Here is an 18,056-nt window from a genome sequence, read left to right as displayed (position 1 = left end):
TACAAGATATCACGGAGTTTTTTGAGACGATTCGGATGCAATAGAAACACGGAGTAGATAGAAAACGTAGTGAGTGAGCAGACGTGGGACGCGAAAACTGGAAATGAAACTGGAGAGCACATGTTAGCATATGAGCACATTAAGCTGACCGTACAGACTTACAGCATTCAATGCACACCAAAGATGCGGTCTTCAGATGCGCTAACGCACATACCCATTTTTGAGGATATTTGGGTTGATGACTTCAACGGATTCGCGTGGCGCTTCCGGGAACAATGCAGCGAGATAGTCGCTAACCACGGGCCTAGGGGCCTCACGTCCACGAACGACGGGTTGATAAAGGTAAATTTTGTTCACCCGAGACGTGGAACGGAAAGAGGGTGGAAGCCGAGGGACGCTGCTGTCATCAACCGGCACAAAAAGCTTCAACAGGTTGGGAGAGTGTTCGGCGATATCCTTGAGGCTGTGATATGCAGGAGGATCCGTATATGTGGACAGGTCATAATCCAGAATGCGGAGGTCTTCCAGATGCGGCAACGCACGAACAATTTCGTCATATCCGCTCATGCCGATCAGGAGACAGGGCATACGCAATTTTAGGGATCTAAGGTTGCTCAAAGTCAGGATCGGATTCAACGTTTTTTGAGTGATGTACGGCGGTGGATTTCTTCTCTCGTCATCAATGAGCACCAAGTGCAGATGACGGAGAGCCCCGAATTGCGCCAGAGCTTTGACACAGTTCGAGAGCTTCCGTTCATGAACTTCGGAAATGATGAGGCTTAGCTTCACAAGTCTGGTGGACGATATCATCGTCAAGAATCTGTGCGACGTGTCATCCAATCGATAGAACTGCACGGTGAGGTCCTCCAAAATCGGGAAGTAATCAACGGAAAGGGCATGCTCAGATAGAGGTTTGAGCTTTCCATCGATTATGACGTCCATCTCCTTTAGATTAGTCATTTCTCCGAGCACGAGGACGAAGTGTTCAATCAACGACGTGCCGCACACAAAGCGCACCAGGTTGTTCCGCAGGAGTGAGCGGTACAGCCAAGTATAGGCTTGCAGCCGGACTTCATTTTCCTCGCTATCCCAAATAAAGTTCGAGGCGCCCGAGAATAGATCGCTAGTGACCGAGAGGCTCTGTAAGTCTTGGCAGACATGATACAATTCTTTGAAGACCTCCCGCAAACACTCGGGGACTTGAGCTTTCAGTGTAATGCTTCGTAGCGTCCGGGGAATGACTATCGGAGTGTCTAAGGCATCCTGAAAACTATGCGAACCGTCGCGAACGGTGAGATGACGGAGATTTGGCCAATACTGGACGCCCTCTGGTATCAGAGTCATGAAGCCCCGCAAGGTGGTCTCATCGATGCCTATTCCAAAGCGGGAATTCCAGGTAAAACTCTTAATCCTGCGAGCATAGTCAGGCCAGGAGCCGAAATCCCAAGGCGGGTCGCCGAAGTGGCACAATTCCTAAAATGGAAACCAGTCAGAAAGATGCGGACGAGTTTTTGTCGTTGAGAGGTGATGAGGAACACACTCACATAAATCGTCTGTCCCGTTGATTCGATGCTAGTTTTGTCCCACTGCCAATTATTGACCAATGAGAGCAATGGAACCATAGAATCCTGCTCTGCCCATAAGATGTCCAGTCCCATGTCGCAGAAGGCCTTACACGCCAGAGCAAAGTTGAGCAGAGACTTGCGGCCACCTTGGTCGTAGAGACTCCACATGATCATGCGGATGAGTTCCTCGATGTGGGAGACGCGGGACGAAGGAAGGCTTGCGACTGCCACGACGTTGTTTGGTGGACTGTTCGACTCCATGGTCTACGCGGCTGTAGACGGTGGCAGTCGGACAACGAGTCGGGAGGGCGTTGGAGCGAGTCGATGGGAGGAAGAGTTGAGTGTAAGCGTGGCTAATCGCCACACGTCAGTGATGTTTAAATAGGTCTGTGCACGAGGGAAATGCGCATTAAACAACGCGTAGCGCGACGAAGCGCCCACGTGACATAGCGGCCATTAGGCACGTTCGGGCTTGGACCACCACATTAGGCCGTCCGTTTTGCCACTCTACACTTTCATCAACAGCTGCGTGGCTCCGATCTCCGACTGACCTGCGGACCGCCGAGGGAGTGGCGCGTTCCCACATGTCCTTCAACGGCTTTTCGCCCTCAGTCGACGCGTCTTCTCCACCCTTCGACGACAGCTACGGTCGGCACAACTAGGCGACTATCGCAGCGGGCAATAGCGATAGGACGGTGGTGGCCAGTGGCGCGTCCGTATCTCTGCGATCTGTTCGGGAGGCGCGGCCATGGGTGGCACCCATCCTGTGTCCGCGTTGCAAGCCCTGCGATGTCGACGTCGACTGCAACTCGTCCACGCGTCTTATAGGCCGAGAGATATCGTGCAAGGGTCGAGAAGGGACTGATGATCTGCAGGAGTGAGTCCTCCGGTGTTGGTCTTTGATTGCATATGCCAAATCCCCTTGTCGTCCATATTGTAGGGTCGCTGATTCTTCACAGCGCCGGCGGCTTCCCTCGTTCTCTGCATTATGGAAGGCCAGTCATAGACCGCGAAGACTTGACATGAATATGATCGTCGAGTGCTCTGGGATGATGCTGAAAGAGGGGAGATTAGACAGTGAGTACGGATTATGCCATTCTTTATGCATGCCCTTCACTGGAGATGGCCGATTGCTTCCGAATGCACCGTCCACCAACTGAACTCGAATCCCATCATCAATGACTGATGTTTTGCATGACTTGGCAGTGCTACGAACGATCAAGCGAGGAGTCAAGGCGCACCTCGTAGTTATTGGGCCTGGAGAATATCTTGAACAGCCCACATGGGTACCTATTATCCCTTAACAGCTGCTGGCAGGGGTTTGGGTCCTTCCCTGGAACCTCGGTGACCTTCTCTGGTGAGTAAAGCTTGAATCAGCTGCACTGCTGACGTATTTAGTCTATCCTTGGAATGGGTAGGACATGCCGAGACATTGCAAGTCCTTAATCACCATCTTGATATTGCAAATGAATGTTGAGACAGCAATTCCGACAATGGCAGATTGGCTTTGATGAGGAGAGGGGTGCGTATTGGAAGATGAAATCCATGTCCTCTCTGAGTCAGTAACTTCTTGTCCACGAATCGCTGATATCGACCAACACCTCATAGGTACTTTGCAAGTGTCGTCTTAATGGTCCTTTCAAAATCAGCCGGTCAGCCGATGAAGTAAAGAGATTATAAACACGCCCGCATACATGCTGCAACGAAACTATCCACGTCTGTCGGATCGCATTTGTCTTGACACAACGGGACAGACCAGTTGCAGAACGACTCATTTATCTCTCGTTGTGGTTGCGGATGCAGCAAGGGTCCTGCATTTGTCCGTTACAGACCCTAGCTTCGGCGCCGCAACGCCATTCATTCGCCGGGAAAAATCAAAGGGGTGTGTGTGGATGAGAAGACCCTTCTAAGCTGAGGGGTGCGGAACCCAGTGTATCCTTCATGTGAGTGAAGCATGCGACTGGGACAGTAGTGTTACTCACTTGTTCCCCCCATATCAAAACCTCATCCCCACGGACACTGCGCATATACGAAGCCAGCACACGTATGTCCAACATACTAGGTCATTGAACCGATGACAGGCTCCAATTTTCCGCCGCGAGAGATGGCACCGATCATTCCATGAAGGCCGCCATGGTAAATCATTAAGGAGGCTGACGGTCAATCCTGTCAGGCTCTTATTCACGCGAAGGTCGCGTACGGAGCATTACGAGCCCTCGTGAGGGATGTTCATTGATCTTCCATCTTCTCCGAGAAAATCCAAGACCAGCAGCGGGGACAGGTTTGACGTGAGATGAGATGATGCATCCACATAACATTCTCTTCCATGGGGTCACAGGGCCAGCATTTATGGTTCGACGATGTTTTCTAGGAATGTGGCTGCAGGTATCCTGGGTATATGCGGGTGCGCAAGTAGAAGTGGGGGAGGAGGAAGGCCAATAAAGCGGGAAAAGAGAACGTTATGCACTTCATATGCTAACCCAGAGGCTGGCAGCGCGTCGCCGATGCATAGTAGGTTGAGGTCATAAACGAGTGACACCGCGGCGGTGAAGACCGACGCGTTACGCGACGCGTCGGTCGTACGACCACATCAGGAAACCCCGAGCCGCCCGGCGATACAGCGCGCAAACCACCAAACTCCCGCCTGCTCGCCGCCTCCCATCTGCTAGACATGCCCGACGCCTCTTCTAGTTCCAATCCAAACGGGGCGCGTTTGCCTCCTGGCATGATCATCGGCCCTGACGGCAAGCCGTGCAAGATTTGCACAGCGTTTCGCAACTGGAGGCCCCGCGCGCAGAACACCGATGCGCACCCCCACAGCAAGACGGGGAAGAAGAGTACTGCTGCAATGATGGCCGCATTTGCGTCTGGTCAAGGATTCGCCTCGCATGCCGACCCCGACGTCCGCCCCGACCATTGCCCGCCCGACGTCGAGGAGCTCGGTCGCGCGACGTGGACATTCCTGCATAGCACGGCCGCATACTATTCTGAACGTCCCACGCCATTCCAACGTGCGAACATGCTCAACCTCCTGAACGCTCTGCCTGTGCTGTATCCGTGCTCGACCTGCGCTTGGCATTTGGGCGAGAACATGAAGGATCACCCACCAGACGTTAGTGGGAGAGTCGCGCTGACCAGGTGGCTGTGCGAGAGGCATAACGACGTGAACGAGCGGCTGGGGAAACCAAAGTTTGACTGCTCTATTCGGAACTTAGATGAACGGTGGAAGGATGGGCCAGCTGACGGCAGCTGTGATTAAGTGGGTCCCAGTAGGTTCCAATTCAACGCTCTGAAGTTGGGTATATCATAAACAGTCCCATTGAGGCGATTTGTTTTTAGTTCAAGCCGAACACTACCTATAATGCAATTCGTGCTGTTCAAGAAACACTCGCGTAAGTGAAATAGCTTCATGCCTGTATCCCGCATACAAAATTGCTGATAATCACTTTCTATAATTAGCCACTGTGTGAACTTGGTAACTGCAAGAACAAGGCCACACGAGTCGCATGAACTTTACGAACTGCAAGTCCATCTGCACAGCCTTTCACTTCACGCATAGATATTCATATACTGCCCTTTCTCCATCTCTTCTGGAGTTGAACACCGCCTATGCTATCCTTCTCGGGGTCTTCATCATATAACCAGGTGCTCAGTACGCATTTATTCAGAAGAGGGAATACTCCTAGAAAGCACCTCCCGCGCGCTTTCTGAGCGACTTCTCAGGTTGCGTTCGAACGCTTCGGGGATCTGCAAGAGGTCACGGGCAACCACGTAGGAAATTGGGTCTCGGGCAGTGCCACCGCTCACACAATGATTCCAGAAGTATATGCGATCTTGGGAATGATCGGGTGTCGCGTTCGTCGAAAGCCGGGACGATCTGATAGGTCGCGAGCAAAGTAGAATCGCGGGCACACTCTCCGGCAGAATCCAAATGCCAGGTCTGTGACCTTCTGCATCTCAGCGTCCGAGTTGTTGTATTGCTCGGGCTTGAAGTTCAATGGGTCGGCCTATGTCATTGGGTCTTGCAGCATGTGCCTGGAGGAGACCCAGCGTTTCAGCACGCTCATGATGGAAGGCGCGTCGTGGCACGCTCGCCAGACATTTGGCACTACGAGGGAACTCTTGGGAAGATGAACACCGTTGTACACGTCCGCTCCCTCAGCGAACGAAGGAGACCTAGAGATATCTATCAGCAACGGTGAGTGCCACTGAGAAACGGATGCTCATAGAGTAGAATGCTAGGGTTCTACCGGTAGACTTCTGTGATCAGGCTGTGAATATACGGTAGTGAGGCCCTGTCGGCGATGGACGGAAGACGGTCGGCCCCAATCACTGCGTCAATCTGTGCTTGCGCTTTGGTTTGGACGTCCGGGTAGTGGAGCATCGCAAGGAAGAAAGTTAGGATTGTTCACATATTCTGCTCATCTCAGAGATCAGCATGGGCTTCAGAGAGCAAGCAGCGAGCCAGATATACGAACCGTATCGAGCTCTCCTCCCAGGACAGCAGAAGCTACCCACGCGAAAGTTTGTTCATCTTCCCTTGAAAGCTCGCCCATCTTCCCTCGGAAGCTCGCCATTTGCTTGCAAGAGCGATATCACACGGAGAGAATCAAGATCTTCGGTGTTTTTGCCACCTCGAACAGGTTTGGGACGCTAGGAGTCCTTGTTCATGGTGCGGCAGTGAACAATTGGCCTGAGCGTGATTCATCCCTTCTTTTACGCAGCCCTCGCCCTTGATTGATGTGCATCGATATGTCTTGCTGTGGTATTAGGAATGGAAGCTGGTCCGTGATACAGCGATCTAGCTCATTCTTCACAGCATCCGGCGTTCATGCGGACGGCCTCATGAGAAGGTCGACCACAGTTTTCCAGCATTGGACCAACTTGGCAAAGTGTATCAAGCATGGAAGCTGTCTAACTGGAACTTATCCGGCGTGATACCTCCTTGAATGGCTGTGTTCTCTCACGGTGTGATTGGATGAAATGCCTTCGGAGATGTTATCTATCCCCTTGCGAGCTTCGTGTGGTTGAACATGCCTTCCATTGTGTTGTTCCAAACAAGGGTCGACAGGACGGATTGCAGCGTTCAAAATGGCGAGCCTGAATGCACGACGCTTTCACATTGCTCCATCATACCCACAAAGCTATGGCATCATCGGATTCCCTATCATTGCTGTACGTATATCCCACATCTATGATATAAAGCAGTCGTTGATTATAAGTACTATTTCGATTGTAGTGCAGGTCCGCAGGTTCGCTAGTCGTTGTTTATGTCTCGACTCTTGTCGACACAGCCTGAATTAGTTGCTGGCCTTCGTCTTCAACTGGGGCTTGCTCGGCATCCTCAACACGCAAGTCTGTGAGCACTGATTTCTACGCGCCTGGTGTGCATAGATTCTAATCCTGGGACTTACCCGAGACAGACGTGTACTATTGTAATTTTCCAGCAGACCGTATATACCTGAGGTGCCTAGGTACATATGACTTCTACTGATTCTCCTCTGAAAGTCCAGCTGAATTGTTACAGTATACGGCATTTTGACCTTCGAATGGGTCCAGACGGGCTTGGTCACTGCGCAAATGTTTGATGTTTACCTTTACAACTATGGCAATCGGGCTGCCATCATATCCACTAAATGGATTTGGTTCTCTGCTCCAGTCATGGGTTCTGTCATAGCGGCAACGGTGCAATTGTTCTTTGCATGGCGTATATTCGCGCTAGCCAAACCGAGCAAGCTTCATCGTGCAGCCTTGCGCAAGGCAATGTACGCATTAGTGTTCGTTATTGCGATTGTGAGTGAGCTATGCATACAGTGATTATAATTGTCTGCTCAATCACTTATGCGTAGCTATCAGTCGGTCAGGCAATTTCAGGGGTTACTGGCGGCATCTTGGTATGAATCTTGCTCATTCGTGTAACTCTTCAGGCTCATTCACATACGCTCAGGCACGCGTGTCGCCTTCTGCTCGCGACATGAATAATGCAGACATTCCTCTAACGGTATGTGCAAAATGTATCTGCTGTGTTGCGGCATCCATCGTGACAAATTGTAGCTCTGGCTTGTGTTGAGCGCAGTCGATGATGTCCTCATTGCGACTACCATGTGTATCTTGGTCAGTTCCTCGCTTCGCTTGTTCAACATCCCTCTAACGTCGAACCTAAGCTGCTCAAGAGCAAAACAGGATTTGCCTCGACAGATGCTTTAATCCATCGCATCATGAAACTCACCGTGGAGACGAATGCCGCCACCGGCAAGCATTCAATACATATAGATGCGATATCACACTTACAAATATCGTCTGCAGCATTCTTCGCCGTCGTCCTAGCCATAATCGCGGGCATTCCTCCAGTGAGTAGCGCAAACTTTTTCGTATTATCGGTCCATCTCAGTGAATGCAGACAGACACAACGCTCGTCTATCAATTTCCGTAAGTGGTAAAGATTATTGCTCGGTAATGACATGATTACTGACCTGCTGTAAAGGAGTATCGTGCTTCCCAAAGTGTATGTGGTCGATTTCCAGCATGACGTATGAACGTTATGACCGACATTCCTCCTTCAGATACGCCAATTCCTTCGTTGCGAACATCAACAGTCGAGCGTCCTTGAGACAGCAAAATTCTATCAGAGCTTCACTTCAAGTACCTCACATCGCCACGTCTCCGGAAACAACAGTACTAGACACCGTCGCAGACATTGAGGCGTCAAGAGAAAACAGTGGAGAAACCGCGTATAATAAGGATCGTGATATGAGCGAGACGATGGTAGAGCTCAACGTGAGTATCGGAATCATTGACTAGACCTTGAATTCATTTGAGACGTGCCGTGAAAGAGGACGTGGCCTGCCTTATTTGTTCCCAAGCGATATGCTAAGGCTGGAAATATTCATTGCGAGCTTGATACGAGATATACCTGTCAATTGCATTTATGACTCATGATATGCACTTCGTGCAATAGAGGATGCACTCTATCTAATGTTTGTTCCTGAGCGTTATGATAAATCCAGAAATATTCATTGCGAGCTCGATACGACCCGCGTCTATCAGTTGCATGAATGGCTCACGATATGCGCATTGTGCAAGAGGCCTGCAGTGAACAACATACTCGAGGGGTTGTCAAATAATAAGTTCTTCATAACGTTCATCTGCCAAGGGAGGTCTTTCAATCTTGGACTTGCAGTCGTGGTTTTTTCTGCATGCAGGGCTGTTGAGCACGCATCAATTCACACTGGCTCAAACTTCAGCACGGGACTACAGAAAATCAATTTATCATTAACAATGTAAACTCGCTTCCGACGCTCACAGATTAATAGCAGACCATTGAGATGTATAACATGATTGACGCTCAGAAGTAAGGAGAGCTACGATGCCTTCCGATCGCGTGCGATACTCTTACCTTCATCCTGGGTGGAACGGAAGGGCGATTCTGATGCCTCTCACCTCTCAACCCCTGGCAATAAACTCGGTGGGAACATCAACCGGAACTGTAGCGGCAGCGGTGACGGTTTTTGCTTTCTCAAAGGGCAACGACTTGGAGGTTGGCGAAAAGACAGCCCACGCTTGGCATGACGCGAAGGTCGGCATTGCTCATACGACTTGGAGGTCAGCCAGTCTTCCTGTTATGAGTCCGACTTTCTCGTCGACATGGACTGGATTGTCAAATTCGTATTCGTGATGTTGGATGCATACCAACAGAAGTGCATCTACCAAAGCGTCCCTGTCAGGGGCGATTTCGACAAGAATAGATCCGGTCACGCACCTGAGAATCTTCCGTCCTGAGCAGGGCAGTCTTCCTCTGCTTCTGTCCAGGAAATGACTGACGAGTTCCACAATTTCGTCGATCCTCACGTTGACCAGCAGAACGTCCAGGCCGGTCTCGCACGTTGTGGAGCCGAGCTCGCGGGTATGATGCTCCCCGCTATGGCAGAGAAAATATCGAAAAGCGAGCTGCGATAGGCAGCAGGCAGGGCAAAGTCGCAGTCACAAATTCAACGAGAAGTCGTCCACCGTACAATGCATCCTGCAGCCACTGCTTGCGATCTGCTCGCGCGGTATTCTACTCACCTCGAGGACAGCCAGCTTCCAAGCCTTCAGAACAGAAATGAATGAATCAGAGTATCGTCACGCAGGAAGACATCAGCCAATACACCAGACATGTGTTCATACAAGCCCAGAAGAACATAGAGCAGCATCTTTCCGCCTGAGACATCTCATTCAGAAGGAGGGATACTCTGGGCCAGCAACGCCCGCGCACGCTCCGTCCGACTCTTGACATTGCACCTGAATGGCTCAGGAAACCTGCAAACAAAGAGGTACCTCTCAACCATACATCCACAAAAGAAGTTTCTTTCAAGCCACACAGAGACTCACACTATCGTTCCAGACGTATAAGCAACCTCAGGAATGACCGGCGCACCATGTTCATCGACAGCTGGCACGACGTCGCAGGTGGCGAGCACGGTGGCGATCACCGCGAATATGGTGCCCTGAGCAAAGTAGAACCCTGGGCATGCCCGCCGTCCGAACCCGAATGCCAGGTCGGTAACCTTCTGCATCTCGGCGTCCGAGTTGCCGTACCGCTCAGGCTTGAAGTCCATCGGGTCGGCGTATGTCGTCGGATCGTGCAGCATATGCCTGGCAGCGAATCCGATACTTGCTGAGCATGCTGATGACGGAAAGCACATCGTGGCATGCTCACCAAACGTTTGGCATCACGACAGAACCCTTGGGAAGGTGAATACCATTGTACACGTCCGCTTCGCTCAGTGCATGAGGAAGGCCTAGAGACATCCATCAGCAAAAATGAGTGACAGAGAGAGACAGATGCTCACAGAGGGGCACAGCAGGATTCCACCGGTACACTTCCGTAACCAGGCTGCGAACGTACGGGAGCGACGCCCTGTCAGTGATTGACGGCAGACGATCCGTCCCAACCACTGCGTCAATTTCTGCTTGTGCTTTTGCCTGAACGTCCGGGTAGTGGAGCATGGCGAGGAAGAAAGTCAGAATCGTGGACATGTTCTGCTCACCTCAAGAGATCAGCATTGGTCTCAGAGAGCAGACAGGAGGGAGAAATGTACGGACGGTGTCGAGCCCTCCTCCCAGAACACTCGCTGCTGCCCAGACGAGAGTATGTTCGTTCTCCTGAGACAGCCCACCATCCGCTTGCAAGAGTGATGTTGCACAAAGACTGGGAGTGTGTGCAATGCCACTGGACTTGAAGATAAGGTATTAACAGCGCCCGCGGATGGCAGAAACAGCAAGATAACACTTACAATGTTCTGCTTGCACCAACGGTATGGATTCCAACTCGCGTTCATGTGGGTCTCGCGCCACTCTCGGGCAGTGCGGAGAAACCCTGCCCCTGGCATCCAATGGGGCAGGTACTGGACTGTAAATGCGAGAGTGAGCAGACGTGCAACGATGAAGGAGGGGAAGGGATACACGCTTACGTTGCGGGATGAAGTCCACGAGCCACGTGCCTACGGCGCACGCCTTGCTGAAGTTGGCCATGGAAGTGAACGGAATGGTTATATACGGGTCGTCCTCGGACTTGACGGTATAGCCATAGCTGGCCTCCATGATGATCGCCGAGATCCTCCTGCGGAGGAAGTCTAGCTGTGGCGGGAGAAACGCAACGAAAGCCAGCAGACACTTACATCTTCACCTGGCCAGCAAGCGAGCTTGGGTCCTGGAGCACGGCTTGAACAAGCTTGTGCGCCTCGGTCTCCTGGAGGTGATAGTAGCACAGAACGGTCCCTTGGGCAAAATCCTGCCTGACGAGTTTGCGCTGCCTGCGGAATTCCTCGCCATAGGGCTTGAGGGCGAAAGTCTCGCTGTAGCCGACCCTGAAGATTGCCGCAATCGACAGGCGGTGAGCATGTCACACACCGAATTGGGGGGTTGACCTACAGATCGCATGCCATGACCTGCGAATAGGATGATGGATGAGAGCGCGACAACATGTGGCATAGAACAACGATCAAAACTCACGAGATGAGGCCTGTCCGAATAAACGGAGGATCGCTTGTCGAGGAGATCTCTGGCTACCTCGGCAGAGTTGATGATGATGACGGGCCGGCCAAGGACGTCTAGATGAATAATATCGCCTGACAGACGACGCGTAAGACCGTGGTTCCAAGGTCAAGCAGGGAGAGATAACTACCGTATGTGTCCGCCCACTTGGAATAGGTCAGCCAAGGATTGAGCTGGGGGATCTGAAGCACATTGCCGACAAGGGGCCAGCGGATGGGGCCAGGGGCGAGACGGAGGCGTTTACGTGAGCACATGAGATGCTTCGCCAGGACGTAGGTGCCACCGGCGATGGCGGCGACGGCAAGAGGTCGAAGGATGTCTTTGGCGACAGCAGCGAGACAGAGAGCGGCTGCGGCAGGCAGAATGGTGTCCATGGCCTCGATGTCGATGACGATAACTAAAATCCGGCTTATGACACTTTTATCTGCTTGCCATGACCAAAAAAGACAGTAAGCTTCAGGATCTCCTTGCCTTGTTGGGAACTTCTTGTTGTGGCTTATTGGATTGTGCAAGCCAAAACCAGAGAGAATAAGTCAAAAAGGAGGTTCTCGAGCCACAAGTACGGATGCCGAGGGTGGTCAATTTTGTTTCTCAGTCTCAAGTTGCACTGTCGTATCCTGCTGTGGAATCTCATCTACACGTTGTGAGCATCTTTGCATCGTGTAGTAGCATTAAAATTGCCTTATCCTTCCTCTACGTAAGCTCTGGAGCCATCCTGCGCACTGGACAAGGGAAGACAACTGAGTATTGTAGAGGAAGCCAGGCCGTTGCCGATCGCTCAGTTGACTGGCACTCCTCGAGTCCAGAGCCAAAGACGTGCAACTTGCGACTTGGGAAATAGACCTGATCCTCCTAGGCAACGGTACATAAATCGATTTGAGGTTTCCTGATCATCGCGCATGGACTGAGTTCACTTGAGTGGTGGGGAGAGAGTGAAGGAGGTGCAGCACCATGATGGGCGAGGACTCGGAAGACGATATGTTGAGAGTGCAGGGGAAGCGACGAACACGGCGGCGAGAGCAGTAGATATCGAGCCAAAAGAGATAAAACACGGTTCTTGGTCTCTTTCTCTCTCTCGGGCGTCCGATCGCTGCCCCAGCATCAGGCAGCCCCCGCTCTCGCACTCCATTCTTCGCACAGCCGCTGTACCAGGCATGCCATTCCCAGCCACTCCCACTGCGTTTTAGCATTTTGCTGCCCAAACCTACTTCCACGTTGCCTCATGGATGTATGTCCGGTGTCTGTCACCTGCCATCAGTGTGCTTCTTCTGACCTTGCCTCGCAGCCTCTCATGCCATAGCATCGCCGATCTTCCCAAGTCTGATATCAGCAGCACGTCGTGCGCGGCGCTCCGCACACCCTGAGCTGCCCCTCGATTGCGCCCACTCGTGGAGCGCCTCGTGCAGGCCCGGCTACGCCTCGCTCACCTTTCCAGTCTAGTGGTCCTGATTGTGTTCGGGCGAGCGCGGATCGGTCATGATTCAATCCATTTATCGTGTCAACCCTTGAGGTTTCATTGACGATACCTACTGGATTGCATCAAGTTTGAGGGAAATAAATGGTTAGTTTAAATGAACAGCTGCGTCCACGTACTCGTGATTGTGACGGTACACTTCATCACATTGGAAATAACCTTTCAAGCATTGACGAGAATCATGACCGCTGGAATTTTGAAACATTGAAAGATTGATTCTGCCCGGCTTTGAGATTATTGTCATAGCCCAATGTGAGGCACACATGTCCATTAGATGTACGTAGGTTAGCCTTCATGAAAGAAGTCAAGGAATTAGAGCATCGTCGCACAGTAAGACATCAGCCAATACACCACACGTGTATTCAACGTACAACCCCAGAGAACATAGAGCAGCATCTGTCTGCCTACAACAATTCATTCAGGAGGGGGCATACTGTGAGCCAGCAACGCCCGCGCACGCTCCGTCCGACTCTTGACATTACACTTGAACGGCTTAGGAAACCTAAAAGCGAAGAGGAAGAGGCACCTCTCAACCAGATATCCGAAAGAGTTTCGATCCGAACAGACTCACACGATGGTTTCAGACGTATACGCAACCTCAGGAATGACCGGCGCGCCACGATCATCGACAGCTGGGACGACGTCGCAGGTGGCGAGCACGGTGGCGATCACAGCGAATATGGTGCCTTGGGCAAAGTAGTACCCCGGGCATGCCCGCCGTCCGAACCCGAACGCCAGATCGGTGACCTTCTGCATCTCGGCGTCCGAGTTGTTGTACCGCTCAGGCTTGAACTCCATCGGGTCGGCGTACGTCGTCGGATCGTGAAGCATGTGCCTAGGGAGATCCCGATATCTCTTTAGCACACTCATGATGGAAGACGCGTCGTGGCATGCTCACCAAACGTTTGGTACTACGATAGAACCCTTCGGAAGGTGAACGCCATTGTACACGTCCGCCTCGTTCAGCGCATGAGGAAGGCCTAGAGACATCCGTTAGCGATAGCGCGCGCGAAGGGCAGTCGAACACTCACAGAGGGGCACAGCAGGATTCCACCGGTACACTTCCGTAACCAGGCTGCGAACGTACGGGAGCGACGCCCTGTCAGTGATCGACGGCAGACGATCCGTCCCAACCACTGCGTCGATCTCTGCTTGTGCTTTGGCCTGGATACCCGGGTAGTGGAGCATGGCGAGGAAAAAAGTCAAGATCGTGGATACGTTCTGCGCACCCCAAAAGGTCAGTCACGGGTCTCAAAGGGCAGGCAGGGGCGACCAAATTGACAGACCGTATCGAGACCTCCTCCCAGAGCACTCATCGCTGCCCAGACGAGGGTGCACTCGTCTTCCTTGGACAGCTCACCATCCGCTTGCAAGAGCGATGTTGCACAAAGACTGGGGGTGTGTGCAATGCCGGTGGACTTGAACATAGGGCATTAATAGCCGCCCACGGATGGTAGAAACAGCAAAATGGCACCTACAATGTTCTGCTTGCACCATCGGTATGGAGTCCAACTCGCAATCATGAAGATTTCGCGCCACTCTCGGGCCGTGCGGAGAAAACCTGCCCCTGGCATCCAATGAGGCAGGTATTGCACTGTAAATGCGAGCGTGAGCAGACTTGCAAAGATGAAGGGGGGAGATGGATGCGCGCTTACGTTGCGGTATGAAATCAACGAGCCACGTGCCTACGGCGCACGCCTTGCTGAAGTTGGCCATGGAAGTGAACGGAATGGTTATGTACGGGTCGTCCTCGGACTTGACGGTATAGCCATAGTTGGCCTCCATGATGATCGCCGAGATCCTCCTGCGCAGGCGGTCTAGCTGTGGCGGGAAAACGCAACGAAAGCCAGGAGACACTTACATCTTCATCTGGCCAGCAAGCGAGGTTGGGTCGTGGAGCACAGCTTGGACAAGCTTGCGCGCCTCAGTCTCCTGGAGATTGTAGTAGCGCGGAACGGTCCCTTGTGCAAAATCTTGCCTGACGAGTTTGCGCTGCCTGCGGAATTCCTCGCCATAGGGCTTGAGAGCGAAGGTCTCGCTGTAGCCGACCCTGAAGATTGTCGCGATCGACGGGCGGTGAGCATGTCACACACCGAATTGGGGGGTTGACCTACAGATCGCATGCCATGACCTGTGAATAGGATGATGGATGAGAGCGCGACAATATGTCGCATAGAACAAAGGTCAAAACTCACGAGATGAGGCCTGTCTGAATAAATGGAGGATCGCTTGTCGAGGAGGTCTCTGGCTACCTCGGCAGAGTTGATGATAATGACGGGCTGGCCAAGGACATCTAAATGAATGATATCACCTTTCGTCGACGCGTAAGGCCGTGGTTTCAAAGGCATGCGAAGAGAGGTGATCACCGTATGTGTCCGCCCACTTGGAATAGGTCAGCCAAGGATTGAGCAGGGGAACCTGAGGCGCATTACCGACGAGGGGCCAACGGATGGGACCAGGGGCGAGACGGAGGCGTTCGCGCGAGGACAGGAGATGCTTCACAAGGACGTAGGTGCCACCGGCGATGGCGGCGACGGCAAGAGGCCGAAGGATGTCTTTGGCGACAGCAACGAGACAGAGAGCGGCGGCGGGACGGAGGCGTTCGCGCGAGGACAGGAGATGCTTCACAAGGACGTAGGTGCCACCGGCGATGGCGGCGACGGCAAGAGGTCGAAGGATGTCTTTGGCGACAGCAACGAGACAGAGAGCGGCGGCGGCGGGTAGGATGGTGTCCATGGCTTTGACGCAGACGACGACGGTACGTAGGTGGGGGGAGGCTGGAGGAGGCGCAGCATTATGACGGGCAAAAATCTGGAGGAAGACATGTTGAGAGTGCAGCGGAAGTGATGGGCACTGAGGCAAGAGCAGTAGATGTCAAGCCGTTCTTGATCAATATCTCTTTCGGGCGTCCGATCGCTGCCCCAGCATTCCATTAATCTCGCACAGCCGTTGCTGCCAAATTTTTGACCACGCTGCACCAGGCCCATTGTTGTGGCCTTTTGGGTCCCAAACCTACTCCGACGTCGCTTCTCGAGTCTCAACCCACTGGAACGGTTGCCGGGGAAGATCAGGTCTATATCGCAAGGCCTACGTCTTTCCGCTCAGGCCTTCAGGACTGATCTGAAGAATGTACGGATCGACCGAGCAATCGGCAACGGCCGAGTATTCTCTACAATAATTAGTTGCTTGTCCGTTTCCCGGTGCGCAGCATGGAATCAGAGCTTATGTAGAAGAAGGATAAGGTGTAAGAAAGTAAATTGCATAGTTAGTGCTCTGGTCGGAGGTCCCGTTGCGTCGACATTGTGCCGTGGGAGAGAAGAATGACGGAGATATTGGCCGCCGAGTGAACCTTTTGACGACGCTAGTAGACCTTAGACGCGAAGTACCCGAGAGTAGACGAGAATACACGAGTTCACGATGAGAGCCCCCACATCGGGTAACGAGCAGTCGAAGTTGCCAGTCGGAGCACACGAGCAGATTCAAGTTGGGGAATCCACAGCTCCGTTCAAAGACGGGCCCGACGTACCTTATATACATACGAATCGGATGATGGTGAGAGACATCAAGTGACATAAGAAGGAGTCCGTGGGACACCGTCGACAGAGAATAAGGGAGAATCCGTGACAAGGAAAAGGGAACCTGCCGCATATGGTAATCATATGCCTAAAATGAACAACCACTTTCCGAATCTCGAGGTGACCTGTACGATTGCGTGCGGTGAATGGCGCTACGATTGACACTGAAATGGTACTCAAATCGGACGTGACATTTGACATGGATTGACTTTTCACTGGCACGACTTTTCAAGCTTTCAAGGATGACATGCCTTGGGTAATTTTTTTTTTTTAAATACAATTTATATCCCGCCCCGAAGGGGCGGTCGGAGGTGTGTAAATAGATGTCGTGTAACAACGGAGGACCAGACGCATCTGGGGGCAAAGAAGCTTAACGTACGGACACCAGGTCCCCACGGACGCAACAGAGCAGGCGTATAGTAGAAGGGCACGAAGCCCGGTAAGCTGTGTCATGGACCACGCAAGCGCCGATAACCTAACAAAATGCATATGCCTGACCAAACTCGAAAACCGTGCCGCGGTCAGTCCGTTGACTCGTTAGAAACACTGTTTAAGGGGAATCGAACCCCCAAGATACTCCCACCAAACAGTCCTCGTTCACTGCAGAGGCAAAGTGGCGTGCAGGGCATGGTGACCAGTTGAACATTGAGGGGAAGCCGGCTGGACCAGGGTTAGTGAATTGCACGACGGCGGGCCGAAGGGCGGAGTGAGTTGGCAGCCAAAGAGATGTCGGGGCGGAGGGAATCGACAGAATGAGTGGGTGACGCGCGGCGAACCCTACCACGCAGCAGGCTGGATAAAAACTGATCTCCTGCGTTTAAGTGTTGCTACGCCGGCATGTTGACCCCGTATTCGGTGCGGGCATGCCTTGTGGTGACGGAGGGGAGCAGACGGGGGGCGCTAGAAATGAGAAAGAAAGGAACGTGGTAAAAATGGAGTCGCACTCGCCCCTACATGGCAACATCAGAGTCGCCAGCAGCGGGCAGCACGGGTCGCTCGAGAGAAGAGGTCGGAGTGGGGCCAGCACTCCGGAAAGAGGTGCGTTTGGGGCACTGGTCAGAGTCGGCGTGGTGGAGACCACGGCAGTTCACGCAGCGCGCATGAGCGCAGGGGTCGGAGGCGGTGCGATTCTCCTTCGCGCACATGGCGCACCGAGCGCGGTGCACCGATTCAAGATGGCGGCCAGCACAGACACGGCACCGGGGCGGCTTCGTGCATCCTGCAACGAGGTGGCCATAACCCCAGCACCTCGTACATTGTCGGAGGCGCGGCTTATCACGCCAGCGCGACGTGGTGACGGGAGTACTGAAAGCGAATAGGGGGGTCTGAAGGAGGGCGGTGAGGATGGAGCCATCGGGGTCTTCGAATCCGAGGACGACGGTGTCACAGATTTTCACGTTTTCACCT

General features: G+C 52.7%; 7 protein-coding genes across 7 annotated transcripts; 3 read left to right on the top strand and 4 right to left on the bottom strand.

Annotated features, from left to right (window-relative positions):
• Position 1: 1 nt before the first annotated feature.
• Positions 2-2,106, bottom strand: LAESUDRAFT_109056 (uncharacterized protein). Its single transcript, XM_040901194.1, has 3 exons — positions 1,545-2,106; positions 163-1,473; positions 2-109 (listed from the first exon to the last, which is right to left on the bottom strand). The coding sequence occupies exons 1-2, from the start codon at positions 1,824-1,826 to the stop codon at positions 202-204; spliced, it is 1,554 nt and encodes a 517-aa protein (XP_040765130.1). The 5' UTR covers positions 1,827-2,106; the 3' UTR covers positions 2-109; positions 163-201.
• A 43-nt stretch (positions 2,107-2,149) lies between these two features.
• Positions 2,150-3,196, top strand: LAESUDRAFT_713504 (uncharacterized protein; the record flags this gene model as incomplete). The annotated part of the gene is made up of 8 exons (XM_040906973.1): positions 2,150-2,213; positions 2,394-2,442; positions 2,506-2,642; positions 2,772-2,851; positions 2,873-2,922; positions 2,964-3,003; positions 3,048-3,087; positions 3,174-3,196. 8 exons carry the CDS (start codon positions 2,150-2,152, stop codon positions 3,194-3,196), a joined length of 483 nt encoding a protein of 160 aa, XP_040765129.1.
• A 1,094-nt stretch (positions 3,197-4,290) lies between these two features.
• LAESUDRAFT_736373 (FAD-dependent thiol oxidase) lies at positions 4,291-4,824 on the top strand (the record flags this gene model as incomplete). Its single annotated transcript, XM_040910683.1, has 1 exon — positions 4,291-4,824. The coding sequence occupies one exon, from the start codon at positions 4,291-4,293 to the stop codon at positions 4,822-4,824; it is 534 nt and encodes a 177-aa protein (XP_040765128.1).
• Positions 4,825-6,410: 1,586 nt separating this feature from the next.
• LAESUDRAFT_108835 (uncharacterized protein) lies at positions 6,411-8,328 on the top strand. Its single transcript, XM_040901193.1, has 13 exons — positions 6,411-6,740; positions 6,805-6,809; positions 6,870-6,924; positions 6,989-7,039; positions 7,093-7,358; positions 7,415-7,459; positions 7,513-7,566; positions 7,620-7,679; positions 7,730-7,817; positions 7,872-7,915; positions 7,970-7,994; positions 8,050-8,070; positions 8,129-8,328. The coding sequence occupies exons 1-13, from the start codon at positions 6,599-6,601 to the stop codon at positions 8,173-8,175; spliced, it is 903 nt and encodes a 300-aa protein (XP_040765127.1). The 5' UTR covers positions 6,411-6,598; the 3' UTR covers positions 8,176-8,328.
• Positions 8,329-9,673: 1,345 nt separating this feature from the next.
• Positions 9,674-12,208, bottom strand: LAESUDRAFT_108725 (cytochrome P450). Its single transcript, XM_040901190.1, has 11 exons — positions 11,731-12,208; positions 11,559-11,674; positions 11,478-11,494; positions 11,225-11,413; positions 11,018-11,166; positions 10,841-10,956; positions 10,650-10,781; positions 10,397-10,586; positions 10,264-10,345; positions 9,936-10,199; positions 9,674-9,863 (listed from the first exon to the last, which is right to left on the bottom strand). Exons 1-11 carry the CDS (start codon positions 11,972-11,974, stop codon positions 9,776-9,778), a joined length of 1,587 nt encoding a protein of 528 aa, XP_040765126.1. The 5' UTR covers positions 11,975-12,208; the 3' UTR covers positions 9,674-9,775.
• Positions 12,209-12,382: 174 nt separating this feature from the next.
• On the bottom strand, positions 12,383-12,772 carry LAESUDRAFT_724850 (uncharacterized protein). The gene has a single exon (XM_040908706.1). It carries the CDS (start codon positions 12,754-12,756, stop codon positions 12,511-12,513), a length of 246 nt encoding a protein of 81 aa, XP_040765125.1. The 5' UTR covers positions 12,757-12,772; the 3' UTR covers positions 12,383-12,510.
• Positions 12,773-13,107: 335 nt separating this feature from the next.
• On the bottom strand, positions 13,108-16,053 carry LAESUDRAFT_108734 (cytochrome P450). Its single transcript, XM_040901192.1, has 12 exons — positions 15,441-16,053; positions 15,270-15,385; positions 15,189-15,205; positions 14,936-15,124; positions 14,730-14,878; positions 14,553-14,668; positions 14,361-14,492; positions 14,106-14,295; positions 13,973-14,054; positions 13,646-13,909; positions 13,194-13,576; positions 13,108-13,129 (listed from the first exon to the last, which is right to left on the bottom strand). Exons 1-11 carry the CDS (start codon positions 15,808-15,810, stop codon positions 13,489-13,491), a joined length of 1,713 nt encoding a protein of 570 aa, XP_040765124.1. The 5' UTR covers positions 15,811-16,053; the 3' UTR covers positions 13,108-13,129; positions 13,194-13,488.
• Between the last annotated feature and the right edge of the window lie 2,003 nt (positions 16,054-18,056).

Source organism: Laetiporus sulphureus (genome assembly GCF_001632365.1).
Source record: "Laetiporus sulphureus 93-53 unplaced genomic scaffold LAESUscaffold_15, whole genome shotgun sequence".
Taxonomy (NCBI): domain Eukaryota; kingdom Fungi; phylum Basidiomycota; class Agaricomycetes; order Polyporales; family Laetiporaceae; genus Laetiporus; species Laetiporus sulphureus.
This window is presented reverse-complemented; position numbering and strand designations above follow the sequence as displayed.